Raw genomic sequence first — 13,640 nt, 5'->3', positions numbered from 1 at the left:
TATATTGTTGGCTACCTGGAGGTAACCTCCAGGGCAATCTCCACCTCACCCCCAGCAGCCAGTGACCTCAGGAAGGCATCAACTAGGAGGTCATCATTGAAACATCAGTCCAATAGCTGTGGGCCAGTGACCTTAAGGAAACTACCGGACCTGATTCTGGGCAAATTGCTATAGACTCCTCAATGTATTGGAGGATAAAATTATCTTCATAATCTGGATCAAGAAGCTGAGGGGATTCAGAGAGGCATCTCCAAGAGGGCCTGGGGTTCATGGGAGAAGGTGCCCAGGCACACACAGCTCCCAGGGACATAAGCAGGGGCCCAGCCAGGCAGCCTCGAGCCACAGCTGGAGATGGATCCTGAGTAGTGGTCACAGAGTCTAACCCTGAACAGCACTGACCCATCCTCATTCTGCAAATGCCAAGCTGAGACCAAATAAGGGCAGGGCCTTGTCCGAGGCCACAGAATCACACGGCTGGTCAGCTGGTCCCTGTCTGTACCTTGCAGCTAGTCCCCTTCCTGGGAGCCACAACCTGAGCTGTCCCCCTCCCATTCAGGACTTAGGCTCGGACTCCAGTGCCCTACCCCTCCTTAAGCTCCCTGCCTGTCTGTGAAACTGCTTGTCCCTGTGCAGCTGGGAAGGCATATCAGACCTGGAGGTGACCTATGTGTCCTACCTGCAGAGCCCAGGCCAGGACAGAAGGTGGAGGCTGGCTCCACAGCCATGGTGGCATCCGCTCCTGGGAGGGGTTACATCTGGGCTAGTTCTCCATCCCAGCTCTGCCCCAGAAGCTGCAGAACCTCAGATGCTTCAGAGTCCTCGGTAAGCAAGGATCTGGGTGTAGGAGAAGCCTAGGGCCTGGGGACAAAGGGTGGGGAAGGCAGAAGGGAGTTTGGGTGTCAAGGAGTCCATGGTGTGGCACAGGGAGGGAATAGGTGGCCGGGCTGCATGCTACAATGTGACTCTTCCACCACAAGCAGCTCCCTGGGGAAAGCAATCCAGAGTCTGGGCTGAGGACTGTGTGGGGTGTTTGCTGGGCGGCGCCCCAGCCGCAGGTGGGTCCGACCTGGGAGCTCTTCCTGAGCTTTATCTCCTCGCCTGAAACCACTCTGTAGAGGGTCCGAAACCCTGGTGCCCATACCCACACCTGTGCACTAGCAAGTTTACAGGCGTGAGTCTCACTCCTCGGCTTCCAGGTCCCAAGTGCACAGAACCCGTGGCCCCAGCGTTCAGCGATCCCCAGGCCCTGGGGAAGTCACACAGGGCAGGATGGGGTGACCTGCAGCTGGTTCTCCTACTCAGGCCCTAAGCGACGCCCCTCCCCCAGGCCAGGTCTGTCCCCTCTCCAGGCAGATAGGCTGGGCCCCGCCTCTGCAGCCACCGGCGAGACCAGGGCCTGGGCCACACAGGCCGCGCTGGCAGATGCACTTCCCCGGGCCTAACTGGAGGAAGTGTCCCCGCCGCCAGGCCTGGCGCAAGACGGCGGCCACACCGCCACCAGGAGGGGTCGCGCCATCGGCCCCACCCCTCAGCCCCAGCCCTTCGGGCCGGCCCTGCGCGGGGTAATTGGGACGGGAGGGAGGCGAGCGGCAGGCGGCCCCAAAGAGACTGCGCGCCTGTCAGCCACAATTTGTTTAAGTGGACGGGACAGCCGGGCCGCTGCGGGCTGGGGTCACGGAGGCCGTGGCCCCCATCCCAGTCAGACCCGGGACCGCGGGGGAGCCCAGTCCGGCAGCTAAAGCGGGCTGACTGGCGCCAAGGCTCCGGGAGGTGCGGGGCCCGTGGAGAAGCCGGGCAGGGGAAGCCGAGCGTGTAGGTGGGGACGCCCGCCCTCAGTCTCCCCGGGTACAAGGAAAGACTTGCGCGTGCGCCCGCGGCGCCGGGCAGTCACGCACGGCCCCGCGCTGGACCCAGGCACGGCCCATGCCACGGCAGGCGGGTACCAGCCTCGTGCCAGCCGCCCACAGCACCCACCCCCGCAAGACTTGCCGCCGTCCCTCCATGCGGGTCATGCAAACCCAAGCCCCATCATACAGGCGAGGACGCCAGTGGGAACCCCGGGCACGGCCTCGACATGACCCTTGACACCAAGGACGCTGTAGGCGGCACCCGCCCCCCACCCCACTAGGCTGGCCTTTAGCGGGAGACTGAGGCCCCACTGGCGCCCAGACCCACCCCGCCTCGTTTCCTGGTTGCGGGAAGCGCGGGGGCTGACTGATCGCCGCGCGCACCGGGGCTGAGGTCGCCGAGCTGCAACGCCCGACGCCCGGGCCCCGGGACCGCCCGGGAGAGGGAGGGGCAGCTGAGCGCGCGTCCCCCGCCCGTCTGTGGGGCCCGGCCGATGCGAAGTGACAGGGGCCGGAGCTTTGTTGTGGAGCCTCGGCCGCCTGGCGCCAGCCGCCCCCGCCCGTGCCCTCCCCCTGCATCCCCGGGCGGCCCGCGAGGCGCCCCCCGGGGCCTCTTAAAGAGACACGCACACTCGGGGACTCCCTCGGGGCGCCGGCTCCTGGGAAGGAGGAGGGGGCAGGGAGCGGGCGAGGCGGGGGAGGGGCCCGGCGCCGCTCCTGGGCCGCCGGCCTCCCCTGCGCTGGCTCTTGGAGAGGAGGTTTGGTTGTGGCAGGACCCCAGAGCTGAAGAGAGGAGGAAGGTGGGGCGGGGCGAACGGTGGGATCTAGCCCGGGAGAGAAGCTTGTGACCGCCTAGGGAACAGTCTCTGGCTGTGTAGGTGGAATCGCGGTCCCCAAGTGCTGCCTCCACGGGTTTCGTAAGCGAATAGCCCAAGCCTGTGGGACGCCCCCCAGGCCAGCCTCGGACTCTCCCCCTGGAGAATGTCCAAAATGCGTATCCTTCGAGGCGCACACTTAATAATGAATACTAAAACACACACACACACACACACACACACACACACACACACACACACAGCCCCCAGTCCCGACTCGGGCTCACGGTGGAAGAAAGCGGCCCCAGCGATTATCTGGACACGAACGTGTCCACACACACACCGCTCTGCAGGGTTAGACTCCCGCCCATGTCGAAGCCCACAGGGTTTTGGCCCTGACAACGGGCTGTGCCCCTCTGAAGATTTGTTCCCCCCAGAAGTTTCGTTCTGGGCAGAGGGGAAAGACCCAGCGGCTGCGGGAAGGCGGCTGTGGGGAACTGCGAGAGCCCCAGGGCTGGCTCCAAAGAGTAGAAAAAGGGTTCCAGGGACCAAACGGACTCTGGGATCCAGAACCCGCCTTGGCTAATACGACCCAAGAGGGTGCGCGGTAGATCACCAGTGAGTCTGCAATGGAAGCGCCATGCGCGCGTGTCCAACTCAGCCGCACAGGTATGGGCGGCTCGGGGGCGGGAGGGTCACTGGTGGCGAGAACAGGTGCCGTGTGGCCTCTTGAGAAGCGCCCTCCAGGAACCAGCGCTAGCCCGAATGGAGGCAAGTACTGAGTTCGCTTTCGTTTGCCTGTGCACACCTCAAGTCGCTGCGGCACTACACCGGGCGCCTCTCTCTCTCCCACCCGCTATCTCTGGACGGAGAGAAGGAGTGAAAATCCTAGGGCAGCCAGAAGGCAGAAGACGGACCGATCCCAGAGGGGGCTCAACTACAGGTGGCTCGCAGACACCCAGACTCCCACTAGCATTCCTTGGCACTCTTGAACCTGGGAGGCTTGTGCTTCTGAGACGCCACCAAAGTAGCCTAAGTGGCCGGGAGCAGAAGGAGGACGCGGGTGTGCAAAGTGATCAAAGGGACGTGCAGTCTCCCGTACCGGGTGCAGCGAATTCACTCGGTCACAGGCGGGGGGGAAAAACCGAGCTCTGGGTCGGCCAGAGCTGGGCAATCCCGCGCCCCGCCAAAGGTGCGCTGCGCTTCCTAGTCCCAAGGACCCACTGCTTTCTTGGCCGCCCGAGGGCTCAGGTGCTGGGTTGCAGACCCAGACCAAAGCTGAGTCCAGAGCCTGCTGAGAACTCCAGGTTACCTCCGAGTCTTTCAGCCAGAGGAGGGCTGGCCAGGGATGCCCTCGCGCTTCCCGAGTGCTGGGTTACATCCCGCTCCCGCCCGCGCCGGCCCCCTCGGGACGCTGCGGTGGTTCCACTCACCGACTCGCGCTACCTGGGTTCTGCTCCGGGACCTCGGCCGCCCAAGCCTCCCGACTCACCCGCCCACCGGCCTCGCTTTCCAGCTCCCGCAGCCTCCCTGCGGAGAGCGGGGTCCCCTGGGCGGCGCCGCGACAGGGAGCGGGGTCGGAGGCCGGGCTGGGGCGCGGGCCAGAGCGGCCTTGCCTCCGGACACAGGAGGAGGGCGCCCTCTCTCCTCACGGGGCCGTGTCAATGCTTTGCACTTGGGGCCGGCTCTGGCTGGGGTGGGGGTCTTTCTCCGAGGCTCCTGGACCCGGACGGCCCCCGCCTCGGGCTCTGTCCCGGGTCAGATCTACCCTCCACGCTTTCCAGTCCCCGCGCCGGCGGCGGCGGCGGGTGCGGGCGGTGGGGTGGGGGCCGGGGCAGGGGGAGGGGTCTCGGGGCCCGTCGGCCCGTCATTGGTTAATATTTTATTCTGTTGACATGTTTTCTTACTGCTGAGGCTTCCGACACCTTCTCCCTGGTCCCCCTCCCTCGGCCGGAGCTTGGCCGGAGCTGTCAAAACCCCGCCCCCGGAGACCCACAATTGGTCCAAAAAGCGTAAAATCAGCAATCAAGGGGGGCCTGGCTCGTTAGCGCAGGGGATCCGAGCAGAGCAGGACATGTGAGATAGTCACAGTTTTCCAGAGATCACGACAAGATCTTACCAGTCTCGCGTGGTCCCCGGCGCCGGAGAGGGCCAGCCCAGCCCAGCCCAACCCCGCGCGGAGTCCCCTCCACCCCCGCGCCCAGAGCGCCCCGCGCCCCTTTGCGGACCGCGCGGGACGGGGAGCAGGGAGGAGCGGAGCCGCTGCCGCGCCCGCGGCCAGGGCCGTCCGTCCTCCGCGCGCAGCCGCCCGGGCCGGGGGTCCGAGCCGCGCGCCCCCGGCCCCGGCCCCCGGGCGCCTGGGCCGGATGTCCCGATGAGAGAGCCGGCGCTGGCAGCCAGCGCCATGGCTTACCACCCTTTCCACGCGCCACGGCCCGCCGACTTCCCCATGTCCGCCTTCCTGGCGGCGGCGCAGCCTTCCTTCTTCCCGGCGCTCGCGCTGCCGCCGGGAGCGCTGGCCAAGCCGCTACCCGACCCGGGCCTGGCGGGGGCGGCGGCCGCAGCGGCAGCGGCCGCAGCGGCGGCCGAGGCGGGGCTGCACGTCTCGGCACTCGGCCCGCACCCGCCCGCCGCGCATCTGCGCTCGCTCAAGAGCCTGGAGCCGGAGGACGAGGTGGAGGACGACCCCAAGGTGACGCTGGAGGCCAAGGAGCTGTGGGACCAGTTCCATAAGCTGGGCACAGAGATGGTCATCACCAAGTCCGGGAGGTAGGGAGCCGGCGGGCGAGCGGGCAAGCGGGCGGGCTGGCTGGGGACTCACGGCACCGGTCAGCGCCGCGCCCTCAACTCGCGGCTCTGAGCTTCCGTCCGCCCTGGCGCCGTGCTTCGCTCCCGCAGAAGACACTACATTGGCTTTTCTCTTATGGCACCGGGACGAATTTTTTAAAAAAATGAAAACATCAAAATCCCACGAGTGAAATAAAACGAAAATTTGCTCCGAAAGAACAGTCCGAACCGTTCTGGGTCACAAAACCGAAAAGGCCTGGAGGCTCAGTCTTGGCCGGTGTCCTCAACCCCGTGGCCTCTTTGCGGCCTTCGGGCGGGTCTCAGAGCTCCGAGAGATTCAGTGTCCTCCCCATGCTCTGCCAGGATCCCGGGCCCTCATTTGGGCCCCAGGCACCACACACACCGGGCCGAACGCTCGGCTCTCTCGGCTGAGGCCTCAGTGAGGCCGAGCCGTAGTTCCAGGCGGCCAAGAGTCTTTGCCTGGCCGGAACTTGGAGCTAGGCACGCACCCGTGCTACCGCGGGCCTTAAAGCCAGCAGGAAGCCACAGTCCCCCACCCTCCACCCTGCGACTCAGCCTTAGCTTCAGAGGATCCAGACCTGGAGCTCACCCTCTTCCCCCGAACTACAGGGTGGAGGTTCCTGGTTAGGCTCTGCAACCTAAAACAACACCTTCTGAACTTACTTTGGGAGCTTCCCTTGCAAGTGAGTGTTAAATCCTGAAGGAGGCTCGGGAAGATTCAGGAAAGCTTGTGTATTTCTACAAGGGACCAGGTTTCTTTCATCTGGGAATCACAGAGAGGATCCCAGATCTGAGCAGCGGGTGGAGGGCCAGGGAAAGCCTTGGAGGGGACTGTCTGGCTACCAAGAAGGGGATCTGGGAGGAACAAGAGGGCAGAACAGGGACCATAGGGGTTGGAGTAGGCCTTTCAGGCACTGCTGCACAGCTGGGGACAAGGGTCCTGGACACAAATCCCAATGACATCCCCCCTACCCCCATTCCTAGGCGGATGTTCCCCCCCTTCAAGGTTCGAGTCAGTGGCCTGGACAAGAAGGCCAAGTACATCCTGCTTATGGACATTGTGGCCGCCGACGATTGCCGCTATAAGTTCCACAACTCCCGCTGGATGGTGGCAGGCAAGGCAGACCCGGAGATGCCCAAACGCATGTACATCCACCCGGACAGCCCGGCCACTGGGGAGCAGTGGATGGCTAAGCCTGTGGCTTTCCACAAACTGAAACTGACCAACAACATCTCTGACAAGCATGGCTTCGTGAGTGTGGGACAGAGGTGGGGATGGGGTCCGAAGGCTGAGCACCCCACCCTACAACTGGGCAAGAGCTGGGTGCCAGGATTCCCTGACCCAGAATGCCCCTGCCCAGGACACCACCTGGTGTACTACACCTGCAGGGCCTGGGTGAATGACCTGGTGGGTGGTGGCCAGTAAGCTCCAGGCCACTTCCAGTTCCAGGTCCTGTCTGACCTTTGAGAGTAGCTCCTGAAGTCAGGCAGGAGGCAGGTGCTGTGGGACTGGCCGGTTGCAGCCAGTCCGGTCACCCACTTCTGGCCTGAGGTTATTGGTACATTCACGACTTCAGCTTGTACCTCATTCTTCCCTAAGACTAGAGGATTTAAACGTTGAACCAGCTTCTCTGAGACCTTTCCCTTCTAGCACAGACAGGTGCCCAAGCTGGATAGTAGAGAGCTCCCCACTTACCCTGAGCCCTGGCAAGCTGGGCTGGGGTGCCCATAGGACAAAGGAAAATGCCCCTTGTGAGGTAGGGCAGTCTGAGCCATCACCTGGGGAAGGTCCCACTGCTTTCTTCTAGGAGGATCAGTAAGGGCTTAGCCTTGGGACCAGGAAGAGAGCTTACAAATGAGCTATAGGTAGCTTTCCTGCTTTGCGTTGTGCTTTGTTTCCTTTAATTTCTGACTTGTAGGGGAGTAATTTATCAAAAGTGAAAGAAAGCGGGTGTGAGAAAGAAAAGTAAGAGAAAGAAAAAAAGAACTGTAGATTAGGAAAAAATGGGAGTGGAATGAGGCAGAACCAAAAAATGAGAGATGAGGGGCGGTCTGGTCCCGGGAGAGCAGGAGACTGGAAGGGAGGGGTGCTGGGGGCTGCTAGCTGACCCGCACCCTCCCCGCAGACCATCCTAAACTCTATGCACAAGTACCAGCCTCGCTTCCACATCGTGCGGGCCAACGACATCCTCAAGCTACCGTACAGCACCTTCCGCACTTACGTCTTCCCGGAAACCGACTTCATCGCAGTCACCGCTTACCAGAATGACAAGGTGCGCTAGGCCACGGGTGGCATGCCCAGGTGCCCCCTCCCTCCAGCAGACTACAGCACTCCACTCACATCCCCACCCCCCGCGTCGTTGGCTGTCACTCCCCGCTTCTGTCGGGTCACCCCCGTGGCACCCACAGCCCCAAGGGTCCCTATGCGCCCTCTCCCCAGAGGCTCACCCACAGCTGGGCGCTCGTTCACAGCAGATATTTACTTAGTAATTAACAGAAACTAGGCGCCCGTGCTGACATTTTTACATTTTATTCGTTTATGTCTTGGCTCAGGAATAGGAATTTAAATGAAGCGAAGCAAAGGCAGGCGCCCGGGGGCATTCTGCCCAGGCTTTACCAACACTAGAACTAGGGGCCAGTTTTCACTCTCCCAAGGGAGACAGAGGGTGAGACAGATGACAGCCCCCTCCCCAAGTATCCCACGCTACTGCTGCTTTCGGTTTGGCCAGGCTCATGACTCCTTGGGAAGCGCTCAGAGAATTTTCACTCAAGTTTAAGGACTTATCCTGCTGACTGCCTTTCTACCACCCCACCGCCCAATGCACTGGGATAGAGACACCCCCCCCCCACACACACACACACACTAGGCAGGCGCCCTTGTGCACCACTGTTTGTGGAGCGAAGGGGTCCCAGTGCCGGCGGAGGTCTTTTCGGCTTGGTGGGTCAGGGGACCCGCCCGGCTCGGCGTGCGTGGTTGGATTCATGCTGAGGCGTGTGAATTCATTTGGTTCTGTGAGCGCGCGTTTGTGCTGTGTGCGCAGAGATCCGCTCTGGCCGTGAGTGCGGGGATCGGTCTCTGCGAGTACGGGCGGGCTCGCCTGCACGGGGCTCGGGTAGGTGTGCGCCCGCTCCGGAGCGTGGTGTTTCACTCGCGGTGAGGGCAGGCCTGTTTGGTTTACTGGCTTGAGCCAGTTCAACCGCTTGGGCCTGTGCGTGCGTGTAGATTATTCTTTGAATAAACTTCCTGGGGGAAAGACCCTGACACCTTACTTTGGGCGCGTGGGCTGGCGCTGGGTGAAGGCGGGGGGTATTGCCAAGCGGACACTACCCGGGGCTTCTCTTTGGCCGGCGGCCTCTGGTCCAGCCGTGCCCTGACCCAGAGCCTTCCTCTTCCCGCCTCTCCGCCCCCGCCCCCCGCGACCCCGCAGATTACGCAGCTGAAGATCGACAACAATCCGTTTGCCAAGGGCTTCCGGGACACCGGGAACGGTCGGCGCGAGAAAAGGTGAGGGCTGAGCGGGCCGGCCCCGCGGCGGGTGCCCTGGGAGCAAGCCGGTGCGCACCAAGCTGACCGGCTCGCTTGCTGGCCCCCAGGAAGCAGCTCACGTTGCCCACGCTGCGGTTGTACGAGGAGCATTGCAAACCTGAGCGCGATGGCGCCGACTCGGACACCTCATCCTGCGACCCTCCGACTGCGCGGGAACCGCCGCCTTCCCCGGGCGCAGCCCCCAGCCCCCTGCGCCTGCAGCGGGCCCGAGGTGAGGGTCAAGCGGCCAGACCTGAGCGGGGAGCGAGCGCTGGGGAAGGACCGCTTAAGGCCCGGGATTGGCCTTTAGGTCAGCGAGCGGGTTTCATTTGCAAGGCCGGGTTAGCCAAGGAAGTCAGAGATGAGTCGGCGCGGCACCCCTCCCCCACTCCCCAGCCCGACGGCTACTGGTGCGCTCACAGCGCAGGCCCTGGCGCTTGGTGGGACTCTGCAGTCCGGGCCTCTGGACCTAGGCTCAGTTTCACTGTCAATACGGGGTCCTGTGTGAGGTGACCCCTAGCCGCCCTCTCGCCCGAAATCCCGGATCTCTGGGACTAGACCTCCGCAAGGACGGGCCCTGCCAGGCCGCCCCGACGGGGCGCAGACCCTGGGGTAAGGCTTCACGTCGCTGCCCGCCCAGGCCTCTCACTCAGGCGTCCTCTCTAACCACAGCCGAGGAGAAGTCGTGCGCCGCAGACAGCGACCCGGAGGCAGAACAGCTGACCGAAGAGCGCACCGGGGTGGCTTTAGGCCGCAGCCAGGCTCAAGACAGCGCCAGTCCCCCACGCTTGACCGAACCTGAACGTGCCAGAGAGCTGCGCAGTCCTGACAGGGGAAAGGAGTCTGCCGAGAGTGGCGGAGACAGTCTGTTTGGCCTGAGGAGCCTGGAAAAGGAGCGTGGTGAGGCCCGGAGGAAGGACGAAGGGCGCAAGGAGGCGGCAGAAGGCAAGGAGCCTGGCTTGGCGCCACTGGTGGTGCAGACAGACAGTGCGTCCCCGCTGGGTGCCGGACACCTGCCCGGCTTGGCCTTTTCCAGCCATCTGCACGGGCAGCAATTCTTTGGGCCTTTAGGAGCCGGCCAGCCGCTCTTCCTGCACCCAGGACAGTTCGCCATGGGCCCTGGCGCCTTCTCCGCCATGGGTATGGGTCACCTGCTGGCCTCGGTAGCAGGCGGTGGTGGCAACGGTGGAGGTGCAGGGCCTGGGACTGCCGCGGGGCTGGATGCAGGCGGGCTGGGTCCCGCAGCCAGCGCAGCAAGTACCGCCGCTCCCTTCCCGTTCCACCTCTCCCAGCACATGCTGGCATCTCAGGTAAGGCTTGTGTTGCGGTGACTGCAAAAAGGAGGGCGAGGGCTGGAACTGAGGGGGGCGGAGGATTTGAGGGGCGCCACCGGGGCCTCCAGCTGACACAAACTCCAAGGGGGTGAGGTGGGGAATCCACCTGATCTCCATCCCACCTGCATTCTGAGGTTGGGGGTCTGGCCATGGCGATACCCTGACTCCAGTGTGCGCTTGGTCAAGTCCTTGGTCTTTTTGGACCTGTTTCCTCCCCTACAATCTCAGCTGGAAGTCACTGGTAGAGACCTTCTCACTGACTGGGGGGTGCTCTGGGAAGTTCACTCTCCTGGTCCCAGAAAACTTTGGAGGGACACAAACACTGCTGGCATGCTGTCTGTCCTGAGAGTCTAGGGTGACAGAAAGAGGGAGGAGTGAATCCTTCTCTATTTTCTTCACCACTGGCCACCAAAATGCACCCCACTTCCAGACACCTCTTTCTTTGCAGCCCCTTTCAGAAGTCCCTCTCCCAGGCAAAGGACAGGCTGGGCTTCCTCCACCTGAACCCCCTATCACTCTCTGCCCCACATCTCAGCATAGGGGGGATTCAGTTCCCTGGGGCCCAGATGAAATTCTGAGCTCCCAGGAGACAGGTTATGAAAATGTGACCAGCGGCATAAGAAGGAGATCCAATGGGAAGAACAGCCTCTTTGGTTACTTGAGTGGAATATCCCCTGTGGAAATATTTGGAATCTCTTCATTCATTTTCTTCCCTCTGAGGTTTCCTGCAAATTGAGCCCTTGAGATCTTATCTCAGGAGCAGGAAAAGAGGACTTCAGGTTTGAGAAAGTGCCTTTGGTTCAGAGATGCGTTGTAAACAGCTCAGCATCAGGGGTCTTCTCACACTGGCTATTGCCGGTCTGCAGTGTGCTGGAGGGGAAACCTTCAGGGAATGGAGGTCAGGGCCGGGGCAGGGGAGTGGGACAGAAGGGGGGCAGGGGTGCCGTGTGTGAAGAGCGCATCATCCCCAGACACACTGGTGAGCAGCAGGGGCCTTACAGGTGTGCAAGGCCTGGGTGAGTGCTCCCAGAACCCAGTAGCTGCTGCTGGTAGGTTCCCAGGCCAGCCACCAGGTAGGGCCGAACCCTGGTGGTGGGGAGGGGAGGCAGGTCCTGAGGGCCGTTTCTTTCCTCTAGACCTAAGATGACATCTGAGTGTGCAGTGGGGCTGGACCCCCCTCTGGAAGGCTATTTTGTCTCAGTTTGAGTCAGGCCAGGCCAGCCCCTTGCCCTCCACTCAGCGGAGGGAACCCTTCTTGCACAGGTTGGACAATTTGAATTGTCTGAACCTGGTGGCCACCAGAGCTCAGGCACAGTGTGGGCAGGGCTTCCTGGCTGCTATACTTCCCATCACTGGGGCCTGCGGGCCTTCCCCCAGCTGCACCAAGGGCCTGCCAGGAGTTCTTTGGAGCATATGTAGGCCAGTCTGTGAGCAGATTGGCACCTGTGCCCTGCTCCTGGCCCAGGCAGGAGGGGATCTGACCAAGCTTCCCTTCAGCCCATGTTCCCTCAGCCAGGCTCCTCTGGTACTCATAGACAGGCAGGGGTGTGAGGGACACTGTCCTCCCTGGCAGGACCTCTGCAGGCAGACGAAGAGGCCAGAGTGTTACCTGGCCCTGTGCCTGCACTGTTCACCAAAGATTCCAGGCCTTTGCCCATGCTAGTGCAGCCACCTGGAATGTCCTCTGCCTTCCCCCTCCCCACCTCCTGTAATTAATACCTAGCCCAGAACTTGGTGTTGCCAGGCCTTTGCATCCTAACCTGCAGTCGTTGCACCTTACAGTGGAACTGAGCCATGGCCCCTGGCGCCCTGGTTCTTGCCTGCCTGTGCTGTCTGCCGGTACTCAGGGTTGTATGAGATCTGGCTTTCCATTTCCAAGACAGTAGGAGGCAAAGGTTGCTTTATGGAGCGGCACCTTCCACACCCAGCCCACCCGTAGAAGGCCCTCAGCAAGCTGTCTAACCTCCACCTTGTTCTCTGTTTTTCAGGGAATTCCAATGCCCACTTTCGGAGGCCTCTTCCCCTATCCCTACACCTACATGGCAGCCGCAGCAGCCGCCGCCTCTGCTTTGCCCGCCAGCAGCGCTGCAGCGGCTGCCGCTGCCGCTGCGGGCTCCCTGTCCCGGAGCCCGTTCCTGGGCAGTGCCCGGCCCCGCCTGCGCTTCAGCCCTTACCAGATGCCGGTCACCATTCCGCCGAGCACTAGCCTCTTGGCCACTGGGCTGGCGGCTGAGGGCTCCAAGGCTGCCAGCGGCAGTAGCCGCGAGCCCAGCCCCCTGCCCGAGTTGGCCCTCCGCAAAGTAGGGGTTCCGGCCCGCGGCACCCTGTCGCCCAGTGGGTCCACCAAGGAGGCTGCCAGCGAACTGCAGAGCATCCAGAGACTGGTGAGTGGGCTGGAGAGCCAACGAGCCCTCTCCCCCGGCGGGGAGTCACCCAAGTGAGGGGGCCGAGCAGCTGCTCCACCACCACTGCGCAGGCCTCCCGGGCTGCCTGTGCCCCTGCTGCTTGGGACATGTACAGCACAGAATGGGTATTTATTTAAATAAAGTAGCAAAAGCGGGCCGCAGCAGCCAAACTAGAGCCTCATCTGGCCGCCGGGGCCCTGGGACAAGTCCCTGACCTGCAACCGGGAATCGAGTTGTCGGGACAAGGTCACTTGGGAGCGACTGGGCTCGGTCAGATCCACTCCGGTGTGCAGGTGTCGTTGGCGGGCTCTCCGGGCCTCCCACGCTCTGGAACAGGCCTCACCCTCGGGGGGCCAACGGTCCCCACGGAAAGAAGAAGGGGCTGGGGTCATCGGAGGGAGTCCCAGAGACCCTGGCCATGAGCCTGGGCCAAGTCAGGAAACGGTGATACGGGGATGCCTGGTGAGAACTGCAGTCAGTGTAGACTTGACCTGGAGGGGTGCCCTGTTAGTTTACCACCTCTTTGAGAGTCCGGCGCCCTTCCCACCCAGCACCCGGGCAGTGCAGGGAGAGGCCTTGAGTCCCCATGGGATGAGGGGGAAAGATATTTATGAAATAAATGGTAATTTGTGTAAATAAGCTTTAAGGTCCCCAGAATATGCAAATTGGTATTAATTTATTCAAAGGTGTACATTGCTGTGTACATATATTTAGAGAGTAACTCACAGCGTTTAATTTTTTTTTCATTTTACATGAGCATCTATATTGTACAGGGCTGGGGTTGGGCTGCCCTTGGCGGCAAGAGAAGACCCCGAGTCCACCGGGGGCCCCTTCCCTTGCCGGCCCCTCTCGGCCCCTCGACCCGGGCTTGGCTCGCCCCGGCCTGCGGGCTCCACCTCAGGTTT

General features: G+C 62.4%; 1 protein-coding gene across 1 annotated transcript; it reads left to right on the top strand.

Annotated features, from left to right (window-relative positions):
- Positions 1–4,550: 4,550 nt before the first annotated feature.
- On the top strand, positions 4,551–13,375 carry TBX2 (T-box transcription factor 2). Its single transcript, XM_012928639.3, has 7 exons — positions 4,551–5,431; positions 6,455–6,722; positions 7,597–7,743; positions 8,899–8,975; positions 9,065–9,228; positions 9,669–10,306; positions 12,319–13,375. The coding sequence occupies exons 1-7, from the start codon at positions 5,037–5,039 to the stop codon at positions 12,769–12,771; spliced, it is 2,142 nt and encodes a 713-aa protein (XP_012784093.2). The 5' UTR covers positions 4,551–5,036; the 3' UTR covers positions 12,772–13,375.
- The last annotated feature ends 265 nt before the right edge of the window (positions 13,376–13,640 follow it).

This window comes from Ochotona princeps, chromosome 17 (genome assembly GCF_030435755.1).
Source record: "Ochotona princeps isolate mOchPri1 chromosome 17, mOchPri1.hap1, whole genome shotgun sequence".
NCBI lineage: Eukaryota > Metazoa > Chordata > Mammalia > Lagomorpha > Ochotonidae > Ochotona > Ochotona princeps.
This window is presented reverse-complemented; position numbering and strand designations above follow the sequence as displayed.

Coding starts and splice junctions, on each gene's coding strand:
- TBX2 (XM_012928639.3), top strand. CDS start 5,037: ATGAGAGAGCCGGCGCTGGCAGCCAGCGCCATGGCTTACCACCCTTTC. Junction 7,744..8,898: donor CCGCTTACCAGAATGACAAG/GTGCGCTAGGCC, acceptor GCGACCCCGCAG/ATTACGCAGCTGAAGATCGA. Junction 8,976..9,064: donor AACGGTCGGCGCGAGAAAAG/GTGAGGGCTGAG, acceptor GCTGGCCCCCAG/GAAGCAGCTCACGTTGCCCA.